The sequence below is a fragment of the Hemiscyllium ocellatum genome, chromosome 18, assembly GCF_020745735.1.
Source record: "Hemiscyllium ocellatum isolate sHemOce1 chromosome 18, sHemOce1.pat.X.cur, whole genome shotgun sequence".
Classification (NCBI taxonomy): domain Eukaryota; kingdom Metazoa; phylum Chordata; class Chondrichthyes; order Orectolobiformes; family Hemiscylliidae; genus Hemiscyllium; species Hemiscyllium ocellatum.
Window position 1 is genome coordinate 19,856,074 of NC_083418.1, and position 19,652 is coordinate 19,875,725.

A 19,652-nucleotide genomic window follows, 5' to 3' on the forward strand; every position below is an offset into this window, starting at 1 on the left:
TAAAATTCTAATAGGACGAAGACAGAGTAAATGCAGCAAGGATGTTCCTGATGACCGGACAGCCCAGAACCAGGGGTCACAGTCTAAAGATATGGGGTAGGCCGTTTAGGAAGGAGATGAGGAGAAATTTCTTCACCCAGAGAGTGGTGAGTCTGTGGAATTCAGAAAGCAGTTGAGGCCAAAGCACATGCTTCATAGGCTGAATCGCCTACCTCTTATGGTCTTAATACACTGAATGTTTTCAAGAAAGAGATATAGTTCTTAGAGCTAAAGGGATCAAAGAACAGGAGGTGAAAATAGGAACAAGGTACTATATTGAATGATCGGGCAGGCTTGAATGGTCAAATGGCGTCCTGCTTCGATTTTCTATGTTTTTATATTTATCCTTTAATCTCATCAGGAAGAATTGGTAAGACAAAGGCTTTCTCACTGAGAAAAGTGAAGGTTATACAGTAATCTGCACGAGGTCCGTAAGATAATGAAAGGCCTTGACAGGGTAAACGTGTAGAAATGATTTCCATCTGTGGGGCTGTCCAAACTAGAATTGATAAATGTATCACTAATAACCGCAATCAGGAATTCAGGATGAGTGCTGTACCCAAACAGCTTAAGAATGTGGAAATCACTACCGCAAGGAGTGGTTCAGGCAAATGAAGAAGAAAACAATAGGTTATGATGATGGGGTTAAGCAGAGGGGCTTTGGGAGAAGATCTGTATGAATCATAATGCCAGCATTGATAAGCTGGCTGCAGTCTTTAGATCACTATGTAAGCAACACTATGTAAGCTGAAGCAGATTATCTAGTCACTATCACATCTGTGGGATCTTGCTTTGTGCAAGATCTTGCTGGGTGCTGCGTTTTGCTCCAGCATCAATGCTTTACAGTCAGTGAAGAATGCAAACACAGCAGCCAAACAAAAGGTCATCTAGTTAGTACAGTCAGGACAAAGATGAATCCAACTACTTTGTAAGAAAAGAGAGTAATTTGATCAATGAATGGTTTGGAGATATGGTGTTGGACTGTGGTGTACAAAGTTAAAAATCACACAGCACCAGGTTATAGTCCAACAAGCTTATTTAGAATCACCAGCTCTCAGAGAGCTGCTCCCTCATCTGATGGTTGTCTCTCAAAGCTAGTGCTCCCAAACAAACCTGGTGTTGCGTGATTTTCAACTTTGATCTATGTACACTCCATAAAATAGTGAAGTTTGATTGTTTAATAATTCAGAATAAGATTATTGCTTCCTGGGAACACTGTGGTTAATGCCACTCTGCTGCTCAGTAACATCTGTTCCTATTTATACAGTGCAATGCTTAATTAGTGAATGGAGCTGTTTTAGTGAGAAACAATTTCTGGAGTCAATCTTTACTGAACATCCAATGGTATTCTTTCTAAATGCCACTCTTTCAAAGGCAAACTTACTGGAGCAGGACAATACAATAAATATTCGGGAACGTGCAACATAGGAACAAGACAATAGCAACAATGCCAAATGTTGGATCAAATGTAGAACTTACTTCCCAATGAGACCACTTTGTTATATAGATTGTAAGTCAGCAGAGGCTCAGGTAATTCCCGAAGAAAAGTCTTCAGCATAACTGCTGCCAGATGAACATCATTGTAGGTTTCAAAATCCACGAGAACTCCTGCAGAGAAGTCACACCAGACAAGTATTTCAGATACTCATACCTCTGGTTAAATGCCAAGTGATAAATGAGCATGCATTTGATATTAAAATGCACGATATGATGTCAATGCGTGGACTGTGTCACAGCTGCTCACATTTCATGTATCCAAATTATATTTCATACTCTGCATCCCATTACAATATTATTGTCAACAAGAACTGAGCCAGCACCAATCTGTATACACAGCATATTGATTCTAATAAAGTGATGTGAACTGGGAGATTTAAAATTTATTTGTAGCAGGAATACCACCTAACGTGTTTTGATTATATCCAGCACATGTGTGTGTCATCACTGCCCTTTGCAGGCTCATTTTACACTGCCACCCACGTGAAAAGTTAGAATAACTAAACCTGATGCCATTTTAGTCATCATTTTACTTAGTTCCTCCATTATAATGGGCTCCTGCAATGCAACCTGACATTACAGATGCTGTAATGACAGCACACACAAAAGAGGTAACAAAACCTAAGTTCCTATTTAAGATCTTGCTTATGAATTAGTGCTGCAGCGAAAACTGACAAACGAGTCAGGAGGAGGCAGAAGCGAGTTTAGAGAAGATTTGAAAAGAAGAATTCCACCCCTACCTTGTACCATGGCCACAGCACAGCTCACTACATGAACAATACAACCTGACAGTCCCTATGGTCATCTCTGATCCATTTTGATTTGCTGTCCTGAGGTTTAATACCATTTCTTTTCTTCTTACACTTCAAGAGATACCAGTGGAGAAAGCACAGGAACAACTGTGTTAACAGAATGAATGGTGGGGGACGGTTCCTATTTTTCATGTTCCCATTTTCCTCGACTCACTGACAAAACCATGTTTCTCTGGAGCGTCTTTCCCCTGCACCTACCCAACAGGCTCTGATTCCTTGTGGTCAGGATTCCAGCAGTCTCACCACTGCCACTGTCACCACTCCTGCTGTTGGAGGAAGTTACTCATGTTGGTGCAACTTGCTGCTCATCAAATCAAAAGGTGTTTCTCTCCCATACTGGCTCACTAATGAGTCAGGTGGGCAAACGTGCGGATGGCAGATGCTGGAAATCAGAGTCTAGATTAGAGTGTCGCTTGAAAAGCACAGCAGGTCAGGCAGCATCTGAGGAGCAGGAGAATCGACGTTTCATCAGGACTAAAGCAGGGAGCCTCCAGGGTGGAGAAATAAATGGGAGGGGGGGTGAGACTGGGGAGAAGGTAGCAAAGTGTACAATAGGTGGATGAGGGGTGAGGATGAAGGTGATAGGTCAGAAAGGAGGGAGGGAAGGAAGATGGACAGGTAGGACAGATCATGAGGACAGTGCTGAGCTGGAAGGTTGGAACTGGGGTGTGGTGGGAGGAGGGGAAATGAGGAAACTGGTGAAGTCCACATTGATGCCCTGGGGTTGAAGTGTTCCGAGGCGGAAGATGAGGCGTTCTTCCTCCAGGCGTCTGGTAGTGAGGGAGCGGCGGTGGAGGAAGCCCAGGACCTGCATGTCCTCAGCAGAGTGGGAGAGGGAGTTGAAATGTAGGGCCACAGGGCGATGTGGTTGATTGGTGCGGGTGTCCCGGAGACGTTCCCTAAAGTGCTCTGCAAGAAGGCGTCCAGTCTCCCAGTGTAGAGGAGACCGCTTTGGGAGCAACGGATACAATAAATGATATTAGTGGAAGTGCAGGTGAAACTTTGATGGATGTGGAAGGCTCCTTTGGGGCTTTGGATGGAGGTGAGGGAGGAGGTGTAGGCACACAAGTTTTGCAATTCCTGCGGTGGGGGAAGGTTCCAGGATGGGAGGGTGGGTTTTTGGGGAGCGTGGACCTGACTAATCACTAATGAGTCAGTCAATCAGCGGCTAAAGTGGGAGAGAGATGACCTCTGAATGGAGGAGCATTTCCTAGCAGATATATACTCTTTCTATTTCCTGTATCTAACCCCTTGTGGCTCCTGGACAGGCATGGTTTAGAAGCTGATTACTCCATCTCTGCTGAGGTGAGAGTCTGATAAATTGCAAAGCCAATGTCAGTTTTCCCTCGCTGCTTGTCATCAGTAGGCTATAAGGCAATGATCTAAAAGGCACACTTTAAGGTATGCCTAAAGCATGCTGTGTGACTTGTCCAGCAGCCCACTCACCATTATTGTACTTTTCCAGTACTTCCTTTACCAGGTACATGTTAGCCGACCTCCGGAATATCCCTTCCTTGTTCAAACCTGATGATGGAAAGCAGCACATCATCGAACTGAACTGACATAACAGACATTTTAACCCATTAATAAAAACCGAAACAACCGCGGATTCTGTAAATCAGAAATAAAGACAGAAGTTGACCAGAAAAGCTCAGCAGCGAGCGACCTTCTCTAATTACCCTTGAGAAGGGTAACTTTGATTTCTCTTCACAGATGCTGCCAGACGTGCTGAGCTTTTCCAGTAATTTCTGGTTTTGCTTCTCTAAGTCAGCATTCCTTGCTCTTTGTGCTTTTCCATGAATAATAAGCTTTTTTAAAAAAAAATAAATCTAGTCCGTGAGCAAAGGGGTTAAAGTCAGAAACAAAAACTTAAGTTGTCGAAAAACTCAGCAGGTCTGGCAGCTTCTGTGAAGAGAAATCAGAGCTAACGTTTCAGGTCCAGTGACCATTCCTCAGAACTGACCATAGCCAGGAAATTGTTGGCTTATGTGCAGAAGATGGGGAGAGGGTAAGGAGTAAACTTTTAGGGAGGGATAGAGCCCGAAGGGACAGAAGAACAGTTGGACACTCAAAGGAGAGGCTAGGAAGGTGAATAGCATTAATGAAAATTATTAGCGACTAACGATGTGTAATAGTGGACCACGTGATAACAAAGTCTGCTGTTGTGGGGGGGGGGGGGGGGGGGTGTTGGTGGTGAGGTAAGGGCCTGGGAGACCTCAAGCCTGAAAACTGTTGAACTCGATATTGAGTCCAGAAGGCTGAAGAGTTCCAAGCGGACAATGAGGTGTTGTTCTTCCAACTTTGCTGGAACACTGCAGCAAGCCTGAGATAGAGATGTTGGCCAGGGAGCAGGACGCGGTGTTGCAAAAGCAACAACTGGGAGCTCAGGGTCTCTTTCTGCACCCAGACTGTGCTTTAGTATCCTAAGTAGAGAAGACCACATTGTGAGCAGCAACTGCAGGATTTACTATCTAAAAGACATTTAGACAGGTACATCAATAGGAAAGGTTTAGAGAGATGTGGGCAAAATGCAGGCAAGTGGAACTAGTTTGGGATACTTGGTTGGCATGAAGGTTCTGTTTCTGTGTTCAATGGCTGCATAAAAAAAAAGGACATATTGGATTAGTGGTCATGCTTTAAATAGACATCACTAACCATGCTTTCTAATGTAAGCGGAAGTCTGCTCCATTACTAGCGGGATGGCTTTGTGTTCAGGTTCCTTCTCTCTGAGCCTACAGCAAACATAACAAAATGTAACATTAAATATACAAACAGAACTCCGACATAATGGAGATGTATATCCCACTGTTTCTCTACTGTCACACACAGCTACAAGGAGTGACCATGGCATTCGCGAAGATGCAGGCTGAAATACACTTCTGCAGCCAGAGAAACTCAAATGTTTCCTTGAAGTGAATATGTCACAGACACACAGCACTGTTCTACCGTTTCTCCAAACTGTGGTCAATAACAACTGGTTCTGAATGCATATATGTACGTTGAGAAACTAGGGAGGGTAAGGGGATGCTCAGAAGGTATCAATCTAGCTTAATACTTCACACAGCAATGCTGCCAGGAATCTGGGGCAGGTTTGTGGGACACTGAGGAGAACTGAATCTGCTGCCCCACAGCCAACCTAAACTGACCGCATTCATGGAGAATGGGGGAGGTACCAGGACCTACTGCTGCCTGCAAAATATCAACTTCAGAAGGAATCATTGCCACCAGAGGAGGTAAGGAAAAAACAGCCAAGCACAGCCAGTCAAGCAGCATCTGAGGAGCGGGAGAGTGGATGTTTCGGGCATAAGTTCTTCATCGGAAATGGGGAGGGGGAATGCTGAGAGATAAATAGGAGGATAGAGGTGGAAGATAGTTGGGAAGGTGATAGGTAGATGTAGGTGGGGGTGATGGTGGTAAGTGGGAAGGAGGATTGACAGGTAGGACAGGTCAAGATGGTGGTGCCACGTTGGAGAGCTGGATCTGGGATGAGGTTTTTGGGGAGGGGGGGGGTCCCTTCAACTTGGCGCTGCCCTCTTGAGCTGTCCCACTTGTCCATCCTCCTTCCCACCTACCCGCTCCACCTTCCCCACTGACCTGTCATCACCCCACATCTTCATTTACCTATCGCATTCCCCCAGTCCCCACTTCCCAAACATTCCTGAAGAAGGGCTTATGCCCAAAACATTGATTCTCCTGCTCCTCGGATGCTGCCTTACCTGCTGTGCTTTTCCAGCACCACACTTTTCAACTCTGATCTGCAGTTCCTCACTTTCTCGTATTTATTAACAAAGCCAACATCAAAACGCATGAGAATACTTACTCTTGAAGAGGGATTCCAAACTGTTGATGAGGTAACTGCTTTTTAGGTTCTTGTGGCTTGAGTCTCTGTGCTGCCTGAATACGCTCATCAAATCTAAAGAAAACCAATAGATCAAGATAATGAGGACATTGAATCATCAGACACAATCTTGCCATCAAGCAACAAAAATCATGGCATCAATTCCAAGTTCTAAGAACTTTCAAAATGCTTCAGGGCTAGATAAAACTCAAAGTACAGTCACTTATTACACAGACAACTTAACCAACTGGTAAACAAAGAGCCACAAACAGCAAATAATGCTTCGGGTGGCACTGGCTGAAGGATAAATCAACAGAGACTCCAAAAGGACTCTGCTCTGCAAGTGACTCCCCTGAATTTTTACAACTCTGCCTATACAGACCATCAAAGTCTGCATTTCATATCTTCTCTGAAAATCAGCACTTTTTTACAGTACTTTTATGATAGTCACTAATGGGATTGAATGATAGGGAGGACCTATTTAGAATGATTGTGACACAGAAGGAGACATTTTGATTTGCTGAATCCAAAGAGTAAACAATTTTCAGGTTAAGAGGCAGGGGTTTGAACTAAGCCAAACTGACTGGTTTAAAGATTTTAAACAAAGGCAATGGACAGATGAATAGCTTGATCTTTCTAACATTTAAGAAGATTAACAAGACCCCTCCACAATTAAGTGTCAGTTTCGCAATCTCAGTGAGAAGGTTGTGTAGATAACAGGGCATTAAAAATGCTGCTATTTCTGTGCAAACCCCTGTAGATGAAAAGACTGAAAAATGTAGTTACCACCTTACACACAAGGCTTTTGTATTTAGTCTCTCATTTGAGGCTGTCATCCTTATTTCCCAGTCTAAACCTGACTGAATATACAAATGTCTGTGCGTAAACTCCATTCCTTTACCTTTTATTCTGGAAATTGGAAACCTCTTAATCCATTTTTGCCCCCCTCTCTCACATTTCTGAGCTCAGTCTCAATTGCTGATCTGAGCAACGGTCTGTTTCCAGGCTGATATCACGGCTGTTTTGAATTATGACAGGGTCAGATGTTTGAACCTTTCATATCCTTAGTGCCCCTTGCAACAGTTTGGACAGTGATAGCAACATGCACTTGTATACTCTTAGGATTCAGTCTCCTTCTGTGCAATTACTCTAAATAGATCCTCCCTATCACTCATCACACATTATAATTGCACATAAAAATAGCCTGTGTACAACTGAAAATATCTGATACATTTTCCAAAATAACAAGTACGCAAAGATGAAACTTTCCTCAGAAGAAACACTATGATTACAATCCCTCTGCCAAACTGTGTCCTGTACAAATCTTGGATACATTAAAAATGAATACCTGTCTCTCAGGGATGTGGTTTAATGAACATACCTTTTCACACACTGTGGAATCACCATTCGCTCGCACTTTAGGTACTGTTCGAGTTCCCCCAAATGATTCACATATAAGATTTTCCGCCCAAACTTCATGCTGGAACAAAAAAAAGTAGGAATGGAAAGAGAACATACATGGAGGATGCTGCATTGTTTGTCAAACTTACTTATTCATTACTTGTTTCACTCAGCAAGTCCTAAGCGACTTAACCTGGGGAGAGGAATGAAAGTCTTAGAGGTTCATTGGACAAATGCCCCACAATATCTCCCAGTCACACTGGCCAAGAAATTCAATTACTTGCCCAATGGCCTTTCCTAATATAAGACTGTGGTGAGTGTGTATGGGCCTGTGAGTATACGTGAGCCGGGAGTTGGTGTTTGCTCATGGGAATGGGTGCAGCACAACCCGAATGGACGGCACGTGAGAGACAGCCTGCCTAGAGTGAGCATTTTCATACAGCGATTGTGACAGGGGACACTCTAGTGAGAGGCACAGACAGATGTTTCTGTGGCCAGCAGCAAAAAAGCAGAATGGTGTGTTGTTTCCTTGGGGACAGGGTCAAGGATGTCTCAGAGAGGGTGCAGAATGTTCCCAAGGGGGAGAGGGACCAGCAGGAGGTCATTGTCCACATTAGAACTAACGACATAGGAAGGGAAAAGGATGAGATTCTGAAGGGAAAACACAGAAAGTTAGGCAGGAATTTAAAAAGGAGGTCCTTGAGGGAAGTAATATCTGGATTAATCCCAGTGCTACGAGCTAGTGAGGGTAGGAATAGGAGGATATAGCAGATGAATGCATGGCTGAGGCGCTGGTGCTGGACCATTGGAATCTTTTCTGGGGTAGAAGTGACCTGTACAAGAAGGATGAATTGCACCTAAACTGGAAGGGGACTATAAACTGGCAGGGGGATTTGTTAGAGCTGCTCAGGAGGATTTAAACTAGTAAGGTGGGGGTTGGGAGAGGGACCCAGAGAAAAAGAGATCAATCGGAGACTGGCAGAGTTGGGAAAAGGAGCGAATCAAACAGTGAGGGCAGGCAGGGACAAAGCAGAGAACAAGGTAAGATTGATAAATTAAACTGCATTAGGCAGGAGGCCTAACAGGGAAGGCAGATGAACTCAGGGCATGGTTAGGAACATGGGACTGGGATATTGTGGGCGGCACGGTGGCACAGTGGTTAACACTGCTGCCTCACAGCGCCTGAAGACCCGGGTTCAATTCCCGACTCAGGCGACTGACTGTGTGGAGTTTGCACGTTCTCCCCGTGTCTGCGTGGGTTTCCTCCGGGTGCTCCGGTTTCCTCCCACAGTCCAAAGATGTGCGGGTCAGGTGAATTGGCCATGCTAAATTGCCCGTAGTGTTAGGTAAGGGGTAATGTAGGGGTATGGGTGGGTTTCGCTTCGGCGGGTCGGTGTGGACTTGTTGGGCCGAAGGGCCTGTTTCCACACTGTAAGTCTAATCTAATCATAGCAATTACAGACACATGGCTCAGGGATGGGCAGGACTGGCAGCTTTATGTTCCAGAATACAAATGCTACAGGAAGGATAGAAAGGGAGGCAAAAGAGGAGGGGGAGTGGTGTTTTTGATAAGGGATAGCATTACAGCTGTGCTGAGGGAGGATATTCCCAGAAATACATCCAGGGAAGTTATTTGGGTGGAACTGAGAAATAAGAAAGAGATGATCACCTTATTAGGATTGTATTATAGACCCCCCCCCCAGTAGTCAGAGGGAAATTGAGAAACAAACTTGAAAGGACACCTCAGCTATCTGTAAGAATAATAGGGTAGTTATGGTCAGGGATTTTAACTTTCCAAACACAGACTGGGACTGCTGTAGTGTTAAAGGTTTAGATGGAGAGGAATTCATTAAGTGGGTACAAGACAACTTTCTGATTCAGTATGTGGATGTACCTACTAGAGAAGGTGCAAAACTCCTGGGAAATAAGGCAGGGCAGGTGACTGAGGTGTCAGTGGGGGAGCACTTTGGGGCCAGCGACCATAATTTCATTAGATTTAAAATAGTGATGGAAAAGGATAGACCAGATATAAAAGTTGAAGTTCTAAATTGGAGGAAAGCCAATATTGACGGTTTTAGGCAAGAACTTTAAAAGCTGACTGGGGGCAGACGTTCGCAGGTAAAGGGACGGTTGGAAAATGGGAAGCCTTCAGAAGTGAGATCATGAGAGTCCAGAGAAAGTATATTCCTGTCAGGGTGAAAGGAAAGGTTGGTATGTATAGGGAATGCTGGATGACTAAAGAAATTGAAGTTTTGATTGAGAGAGAGAAGAAAGCCATATGTAAGGTATAGACAGGATAGACCGAGTGAATCCGTGGAAGGCAGTGGGAGTATACTTAATAGGGAAATCAGGAGAGCAAACAAGGGGCATGAGATAGCTTTGGCAAATAGAGTTAAGGAGAATCCAAAGGGTTTCTACAAATACATTAAGGACAAAAGGGTAATTAGGGAGAGAATAGGGGCCCTCAAAGATCAGCAAGGCAGCCTTTGTGTGGAGCCACAGGAGATGGGGGAGATATTTGTATCATCGATAGTCACAGGTGAGGTGCCAGAAGACTGGCAGTTGGCAAACGTGATGCCACTGTTTAAAAGGTGGTAAGGAAAAGCCAGGGAACTACTGACTAATGAGCCTGACATCACTGGTGGATATGTTGTTGGAGGGAATCCTGAGGGACAAGATTTACACATATTTGGAAAGGAAAGACTGATTAGGGATAGTCAGCATGGCTTTGTGTGTGGGAAATCATGTCTCACAAACTTGATTGAATTTTTTGAAGAAGTAACAAAGAAGATTGATGAGGGCAGAGCGGTAGATGTGATCTATATGGACTTCAGTAAGGTGTTCAACAAGGTTCCCCATGGGAGACTGATTAGCAAGGTTAGATCTCATGGAATACAGGGAGAACCAGCCATTTGGATATAGAACTGGCTCAAAGGTAGAAGACAGAGGGTGGTGGTGGAGAGTTGTTTTTCAGACTGGAGGCCTGTGACCAGTGGAGTGCCACAAGGATCGGTGCTGGGTCCACCACTTTTAATCATTTATATAAATGATTTGGATGTGAACACAAGTGGTATAGTTGATAAGTTTGCAGATGACACCAAAACTGGAGGTGTAGGGGACAGCGAAGAAAGTTGGTCAGATGGGCCATTGGGCCAAGGTGTGGCAGATGGAGTTTAATTTTGATAAAATTCGAGGTTCTGCATTTCACAAAGACAAATCTTAGCAGGACTTATACACTTAATGATATCCTGGAGAGTGCTGCTGAACAAAGAGACCTTGGAGTACAGGTTCATAGCTCCTTGAAAGTGTAGTCGCAGGTAAATAGGATAATGAAGAAGGCCTTTGATATGCTTTCCTTTATTGGTCAGAGTATTTAGTATAGACGTTGCAAGGCCATATTCCAGCTGACACTGATTAGACCACTGTTGGAATATTGTGTGCAGTTCTGATGACCTCCCTATCAGAAAGATGTTGTGAAACTTGAAAGTGTTCGGAAAAGATTTACAAGGATGTTGCCAGGGTTGGAGGATTTAAGCTACAGGGAGAGACTGAACAGGCTGGGCCTGTTTTCCCTGGAGCGTCGGAGGCTGAGGGGTGACCTTATGGAGATTTATAAAATCATAAGGGGCATGGATAGGATAAATAGACAAGGTCTTTGCCCTGGGGTGGGTCCAGAACTAGAGGGCATGGTTTAGGGTGAGAGGGGCAAGATATAATAGGGACCTAAGAAGCAACCTTTTCACACAGAGTGTGGTGTGTGTATGGAATGAGCTGCCCGAGGAAGTGTTGGAGGTTGGTACAATTGCAACATTTAAAAGGCATCTGGATGGGTATATGAATAGGACGGGTTTAGAGGGATATGGGCCTAGTGGTGGCAAATGGGACTGGATTAGGTTAGGATATCTGGTCAGCATAGATGAGTTGGACCAGAAGGGTCTGTTTCCTTGCTGTATATCTGTATGACTATGTGATTGAGCAAGCAAATGAGCAATTGTGTGTGCATTAGGGGGAACCTAGAGAAACTGCACGTGCAATTTTGCAAGCTGCAATGAAGTGTGGGCATTCCTGACTGACCTCTCCCCTTCTTCAGAGGAACCTCGATTATCCAGAATTCGATTGTCCGAACATCGGAATATCCGGCAAGATCGCAAGTTCCCCATGCCTTGAATTCGATTATCCAGAATTCAATTAACCGAACAAAATACTCCCCACCTGTGACCTTCGGATAGTCGAGGTTCCTCTGTACATAAACGTAAGCTCAGCCAAAACGTTCCCTGGAACCTCCTCCCTCCCTGCAATCTTCCAAAATATCTGAACTCCAGCAATTCTTGCCTCTTGTACATCCCACTGGTGGATGTTTCTTCAGCTTTGGAAGTCCTAACCTCTTCCATTTCCTCCCTAAGCCTCATTTCCCTAGCTCTCCTTCCCCCCAAGAGGGTCCTTAAAAACAGTCTTCATCAAATGACCTGAACAGGACTCCTCCGACACGCCTTGGAACGTTTTGCTAGCCTAAAGGACTACGGAATTTAACAAGTTATTGTGAGTGAGGATTAAGAGCATGTAAGCTCCATGTCTATGTGCATGTTGTCATGGAGATGGGCTATACGTCATTAAATCATTACAGGGAGAAAGTGAGGACTGCAGATGCTGGAGATCAGAGTCAAGATTGCAGTGCTGGAAAAGCACAGGCGGTCAGGCAGCATCCGAGGAGCAGGACAGTCGATGTTTCGGGCTTAAGCCCTTTCCAATGAAGGGTTTCTGCCTGAAACGTTGATTCTCCTGCTCCTCAGATACTGCCTAACCGGCTGTGCTTTTCCAGCACCAAACACTCAACTACGAAATTGTTACAGTCAACTTCAACCCTAATATTATGTCTCGGCAGTCATCAGTGGGTAACAATCAGCATTAGAAACATGCCAACCACAGAGTATTCCACTGCTGGCCTGACTGAGATTAGCTAGGACAATGCCGACCTGACTAAGAGAAAACTGTGGCAGAAAAGTAAATTATTAACAGCAATTTTTAAGAAGCAAGTAATGAATTTGTAACTGTTTTTTAAAATTCAGAATGAACTAGCATGGACCAACCTGATGATTGGTTTAAAGACAACCAAGAGTGCTTTGATGAACCTGGTCGGGTGGACAATGTACAGAGCCTTGATGTTCTTCTTGTATCTGTGTGGATGAAAATAATCCAGGTTTCTGAATACAATTCACTCTTTTCACAGGATTAATTTTACAGGGAAAATTCATCGCTTTGACAGTTCAATCACGCTGGGTTCCTCCATCGCTGGGGAGTGACAGTTAAAAATCGTTATGGTATTGACTGAGTTTTGTTTCCTTGATCGCTGATGAAGAGGAGGGGACATGGCCCACCCAGAGTGAAGCTGTTAAATATGGCTCACTCGATGAACCACTGCCTGCAACTCTTTTGGGACAAGCTTCACACACTTGGCTACCCTTAATAAAAATCCATCACGTGCAAAAGCACATAGGAACATGCGGATTAGGAGCAGGTAGGCCATTCAGCCATTCGAATCTGCTCTGTCTTTTAACAATATCACGGCTGCTCTGTTTGCAACTTCAAATCAACATTGCTGCCTACCCCTGGTAACCTTTCAGTTCTACCTCAGCAAGAATCGCCTTACCTTTGCCTTGAAGATATTCAAGGACTCAGCTTCACTCACCTTTTCAGGAAGAATTCTTAAAACTCTCAACCCTCAAAAAAAAATTCACTTCATTGCTGTTTAAATGGGCATCCACAGACTTTTAAACAGTGACCCTGTGGTTCCAGATTCTCCTTTAAGAGGGAACATTCTCCCCACATCTACTCGATCAAAATTGTTCAGCATTTCATATGCGTCAATCAAATCAGCCTTACTCTCAAACTCCAGTGGATTCAAGACTAACCTGTCCAGTCGGTCCTCATAAAACAACCCTCTCACTCAAGGTAACAGTCTGGCAAATCTTATCTGAACCACCTCCAAAACAACAGTCCGTGTTGATAATAAATATACTTAAAAGTATAAAGGTTTAATTAGTCACCAGGTTTTGCAGAAGTGGTTACACTACAAGATTCAGGAGCAGGAGTAGGCCATTCAGCCCATCCAGTTTGCTTCATCATTCAATGAGATCATGGCCGATCTCATAATTCTCAACCCCGCCTTCCTGCCTTTTCCCCATAATCCTTAGTTCACTTATTGAATAATTACCTGTCTATCTCAGCCCTGAATATGCTGAATGACCCTGCCTTCTGTGATAAAGAATCCCAGACCTCAGGAGTAGAAACCCCTCCTTTTCTGTTTTAAATGGGTGGTCCCATACTCTGATATTCTGCCCTCTGGTCCCAGACTCTCTCACAAGGGCAAACATCCAGTCTGCATCTACCCTGCCGAGCCTCCTCAGAATCTCATCGGTTTCAATAAGGTCACCTCTCATTCTTCCAAACTCTAAACAAATACAGACCCGACCTTATGAGCACCTCGTAATGAAACAGTTCCTCCATACCCAGGATCAACCTAGTGCTATCACAGCTCAACTCAGCTTAATCCACTCACAAATAGTTGCTCAACAGCTGGGAGCAGGAATCCTAACACGTTTTCTTCCTTCCTAACCCAAAGAACATGATCAACTACAGCATTCCACACAGAATAGCTGAACAAGCAAGGAACTGAATCTAATGTAGCCTCCAATAGTCATTCTGACACACAGAAAAGGCAGAATTACTAAAAGCTTTAGCCTAGCATAGTGGCATCATTGGGTGGTATGGTGGCTCAGTGATTAGCACTGCTGCCTCACAGTGCCAGGGACCCTCTGGTTCGATTCCAGCATCGGGTGTCTGTCTGTCTGGAGTTTGCACACCCTTCCCGTGTCTGCGTGGGTTTCCTCCGGGTGCTCCGGTTTCCTCCTACAGTCCAAAGATGTGCAGGTCAGGTGAATTGGCCATGCTAAGTTGCCCAGTGTTAGGTGTATTAGTCAGAGGGAAATGGGGTCTGGGTGGGTTACTCTCCGGAGGGTTGGTGTGGAGTTGTTGGGCCGAAGGGCCTGTTTCCACACTGTAGGGAATCTAATTGTAATTGTGTCAAAAAGGTCAAGTACCACCCCAGGGTTTGAGCACATACTCAGTGATGGACAGTGCAATGTCAGTGTTGTTGCCTGCAGCTTGAAATGCTCAAACCAGGCCTGCTCTGAAGAACAGAGAAGGCCTCAGCATCATTCATTAAAAGGTACCTTTTTCCCAACACAATTGGCTCCCTTGGTTATCTGGAATAACTGAATCTGCTTTGATATGAAGGACAATAACGCAGAGGTCACTGAACTGCTTTAGCTTTCACACCATATTGTACCAAGTAACAGGAGCTGGCACAGAGTATCAGGAACGTCAGGTGCTTTGATCATGTTTATTGTACAATTTTCTCCAATCTGACTTACACTCTCGGATTTGGCTTGTATCATTTCCCCCAACCCCACCCCGAACCACCAGCAGGAGAAACCCATTCATTTTATCAAATCAACAGTGAGTGGATGAATCCACTGACCAGATCTAAGCACTCCCCCAGACTGGACACACGCATTCTCTCTTGTGTGAGTACAATGCAGCAAAAAACACAGAACTGAATGGGAGATCCAAGCTCATTTAATTGAAATGCTGAAAAGCCTATCAAAGGTACAAAATATACTTACTTTCTGTCAAATTCCTTGTAGGCTTCCAGTAACCAAGCAAACGAAGGTTTATTCTGACTGTTGAGTCCATAGTGGAAGTACACAACTGAGTAGTCACTCTCAACATACTTGTCCAGTGTGTGCTTCAGGTATCTAATGTTGAGGAGATAGAAACAGATTCAATACTGCAAGCCCCAAACTCCACTGATGAATTGATATTCATTAATTACAAAATATGATCAAAGATTCAAACAAAACTATCCAACACCTTAAAAAAAACGATAAAGAAAGGAGCAGGAATAGACAACGTGGCTATCCATCATTTGATACAAATTTTCTACCATTTCCATTTTCCATCCTGAAAGGACAATCAGTTTATCGCAGCCTTGAAAATACTCAATGATGGTGCGTTCACAACCCTCAGGGATAGAGAATTCCAATGATTCGTACTCTTCGGAGAGATGAAAATTCTCCTCATACCGGTGCCAAATGATAGTCTCCTTATTCTGAGACTGTGCCCCTCTGCTGGAAATCTCCCAGCTACAGGAAGCAATATCAAATACTTTCAGGATCACGCATGTGCCAACCTCTCATTCTTCAAAACGTTACAGTGCAGGCCCAATTTATTCCGTCTCTTATCATGATACAACTCTTCATACCAGGTATAATCTAGTAAACCGTCACTGCACGCTCTCCATTACAAATATATCCTTCCTTAGACACAGAAATCAAACCTCAGACAGTACTCTCGGTGTAGTCTCTGCAGGTCTCTGTATAAATGTAGCAAAGCCTCCTCATTATTGCACTGACAGTCAACATGCCACTTGCTTTCCCATTACTTGGTTTACCGACATGTTACCATTGTATAGGCACACCAAAGTCTGTCTGAACATCAACATTTGCACATTTCATGTCTTGTCCAGGACATCCTGCTTTTCTATTCTTACTACTAACGTGAATAATTTCACAGTGCTCATGTTATACTCCCTCGGGAACCTTGCTGCCCACTAACTTAACCTATTTATATCTCTCCAGCCTCTGTGCGTCCTCCTCACAGCTAAGGTTCTCATCTTGCTTTGCATCATAATCAAACTTAGATATATTACTCTCGGCCTCCTTGTCCAAGTCAGATTGAAAATAGCTGAGGACTCACCATTGATACCTGCAACACTGAAGTCATTGTCTGCCAGCTTGATAATAACCTGTTTATACAAGCCCTTTGCTCCCTGTCCATTATGTAGTTGAAAATGTGTTGCTGGTTTAAGCACAGCAGGTCAGGTAGCATCCAAGGAACAGGAAGTTCGACGTTTCGGGCCAGAGTCCTCCATTATCCTGAATATAATCCTGTATCCACGTATATTACCCTCAACTCCATGAGCCCTTATCTTGCATATTAAGGGTCTGTTTCCATGCTGTACATCTCTACGACTCTATTATTCTTTTGTGAGGCACTTATCTAATGGATTTTGTTAATCCAAGTGAACTACAACTACTCGTTCCCCTTCATCTACCCTACTAATTCCACCAAAGAAATTCTGATATACGTTTTAAAAATGCTGGTTTTTCTGATTATACTATTCTTCTCTAAGTGCTCTGTTCAGATTTCTTCACCAAACCAGCCACATTTAGAATACTGTGTACAGATCTGGTCACCACATTACCAAAAGGATGTGGATGTGTTGGAGAGGGTGCAGAGAAGGTTTACAAGGATGTTGCCTGCTATGGAAGGTGCTAGCTATGAAGAGAGGTTGAGTAGGTTTGGTTTGTTGAGGTAGATTGAGAAAGGAGATTGAGGGGGACCTGATTGAGGTTTACAAAATCATGAAGGTTATAGACAGGGCAGAGAGAGATAAGCTTTTTCCCAGGGAGAGGGATTCAATAACGAGGCCACGCTTTCAAGGTGAGAGGTGAAAAGTTTAAGGAGGGTACACGTGGAAGGTACTTTACACAGAGGGTGGTAGGTGCCTGGAACACGAACACTCGATCTTCCGTAATTACACCGGCACTACTCCCCACCTCTTCCTCCGCTACATTGATGACTGCATTGGCACCACCTCATGCTCCCGCAAGGAGGTTGAGCAATTCATCAACTTCACCAACACATTCCACCTTGACCTGAAATTTACCTGGACCATCTCTGACACCTCCCTCCCCTTCCTGGACCTCTCCATCTCCATTAATGACGACCGATTTGACACTGACATTTTTTACAAACTCACCGACTCCCACAGCTACCTAGACTACACCTCTTCCCACCCTACCTCTTGTAAAAATGCCATCCTGTATTCCCAATTCCTCCGCCCCTGCCGTATCTGCTCCCAATAGGACCAGTTCCACCACAGAACACACCAGATGGCCGCCTTCTTTAGAGACTGCAATTTCCCTTCCCACGTGGTTAAAGATGCCCTCCAATGCATCTCGTCCACATCCTGCACCTCCGCCTTCAGACCCCACCCCTCCAACCGTAACAAGGACAGAACGCCCCTGGTGCTCACCTTCCACCCTATAAACCTTTGCATAAACCAAATCATCCGCCGACATTTCCGCCACCTCCAAATGGACCCCACCACCAGGGATATATTTCCCTCCCCACCCCTTTCCGCCTTCTGCAAAGACCATTCCCTCCGTGACTACCTGGTCAGGTCCACGCCCCCCTACAACCCACTCTCCCATCCTGGCACCTTCCCCTGCCACCACAGGAACTGTAAAACCTGCGCCCACACCTCCTCCCTCACCTCTATCCAAGGCCCTAAAGGAGCCTTCCACATCCATCAAAGTTTTACCTGCACATCCACCAATATCATTTATTGTATCCGTTGCTCCCAATGCAGTCTCTTCTACATTGGGGAGACAGGACGCCTCCTAGCAGAGTGCTTTAGGGAACATCTCCGGGACACCTGCACCAATCAACCACACCGCCCCGTGGCCCAACATTTTAACTCCCCCTCCCACTCTGCCGAGGACATGGAGGTCCTGGGCCTCCTTCACCGCCGCTCCCTCACCACCAGACGCCTGGAGGAAGAACGCCTCATCTTCCGCCTCGGAACACTTCAACCCCAGGGGATCAATGTGGACTTCAACAGTTTCCTCATTTCCCCTTCCCCCACCTCACCCTAGTTCCAAACTTCCAGCTCAGCGCTGTCCCCATGACTTGTCCGGACTTGTCCTACCTGCCTATCTCCTTTTCCACCTATCCACTCCACCCTCTCCTCCCTGACCTATCACCTTCATCCCCTCCCCCACTCACCCATTGTACTCTATGCTACTTTCTCCCCATCCCCACCCTTCCCTAGCTTATCTCTCCACGCTTCAGGCTCACTGCCTTTATTCCTGATGAAGGGCTTTTGCCTGAAACGTCAATTTCGCTGCTCGTTGGATGCTGCCTGAACTGCAGTGCTCTTCCAGCACCACTGATCCAGAGCCTGGAACATGTTGCCAGCAGAGGTAGTAGAGGCAGGCACGGTAGATTCATTTAAGGTGCATATGGACAGATGCATGGGGAGCAGAGGGGTACAGATGCTTAGAAATTGGGCGACAGGTTTAGACAGTGGATTTGGATCAGCTCAGGTTCGGAGGGCCGAACGGCCTGACCCTGGGCTGTAAATTTTCTTTGTTCTTTAAAATATTTCAGCACTTAACTGATGGTTGATCTCAGGCTAACTGCAGTGGCCGATTTTCACTCTCTTTCCTTTCTCGGGTACCAGGGTTACATTTTGTCATTTTCAGTCTTTTGGGACAGTTCAGGAAAATAGGGAATTATGGACAATCATAGCCAGTGCACACACTATCTCAGCAGTTTTTTTTAAAACCATAGAGTGTAGACTATGGTCTTGGGGATTTGTCAGACCTTAGCTTCTTTCATTTCCCAATACCTTTTCTCTGCTGTTATTATTTACTTAAGTTTTTTTTTACTTTTTATCGCCATGGTTACCCTCTACTTCCAACATGTAATTTGCATCCACTATGAAGAGAGATACAAAGTATTCATTCAATAGCTGTCTTCAAAGACAGGTTGGTCTCAGTCATGATTGAAATACCGAGAAACAGGGTGCTCATTTCCTGACAAGATGCAAGGCCCTAAGTGGGTTTGGGAGGTTAGTTCCAAGGGGCATGAGGACCACCACAGTATAATAAGAAGGACTCCTGAATGGCTGGTGTGCAGAGTGGCAGGTTGAGGTCTTCTACACTCTTGAAGATAGTTGAGACACATTGTCAGGGTCCTAATAGAGAACATTTAGGTGCCTTATCTGTACTGGGAGTGCTTAGTGCACACTGTGCACCCAAAATGAACAGTCTGTCACAACCTTCTAGACCCACAGTATTATCAACACTTCAACAAAAACAGAACTCCGTTCAAAGAGAAATTTGTCCCACTCTACTACCTAAATAATGATGACTGAAAAT

General features: G+C 44.8%; 1 protein-coding gene across 4 annotated transcripts in view; it reads right to left on the bottom strand.

Annotated features, from left to right (window-relative positions):
* The window catches only part of arhgap1 (Rho GTPase activating protein 1), a 56,897-nt gene that overhangs the window by 11,794 nt on the left and 25,451 nt on the right, over positions 1–19,652 (bottom strand). For all 4 annotated transcript variants that reach the window (XM_060838744.1, XM_060838743.1, XM_060838742.1 and 1 more), the window contains 7 exons: positions 15,270–15,401; positions 12,675–12,761; positions 7,568–7,666; positions 6,169–6,261; positions 5,004–5,080; positions 3,795–3,872; positions 1,519–1,647 (listed from right to left, as the gene is read on the bottom strand). In XM_060838744.1, coding sequence (XP_060694727.1) covers positions 1,519–1,647; positions 3,795–3,872; positions 5,004–5,080; positions 6,169–6,261; positions 7,568–7,666; positions 12,675–12,761; positions 15,270–15,401 — 695 coding nt within the window. The remainder of the gene's footprint in view (positions 1–1,518; positions 1,648–3,794; positions 3,873–5,003; positions 5,081–6,168; positions 6,262–7,567; positions 7,667–12,674; positions 12,762–15,269; positions 15,402–19,652) is intronic.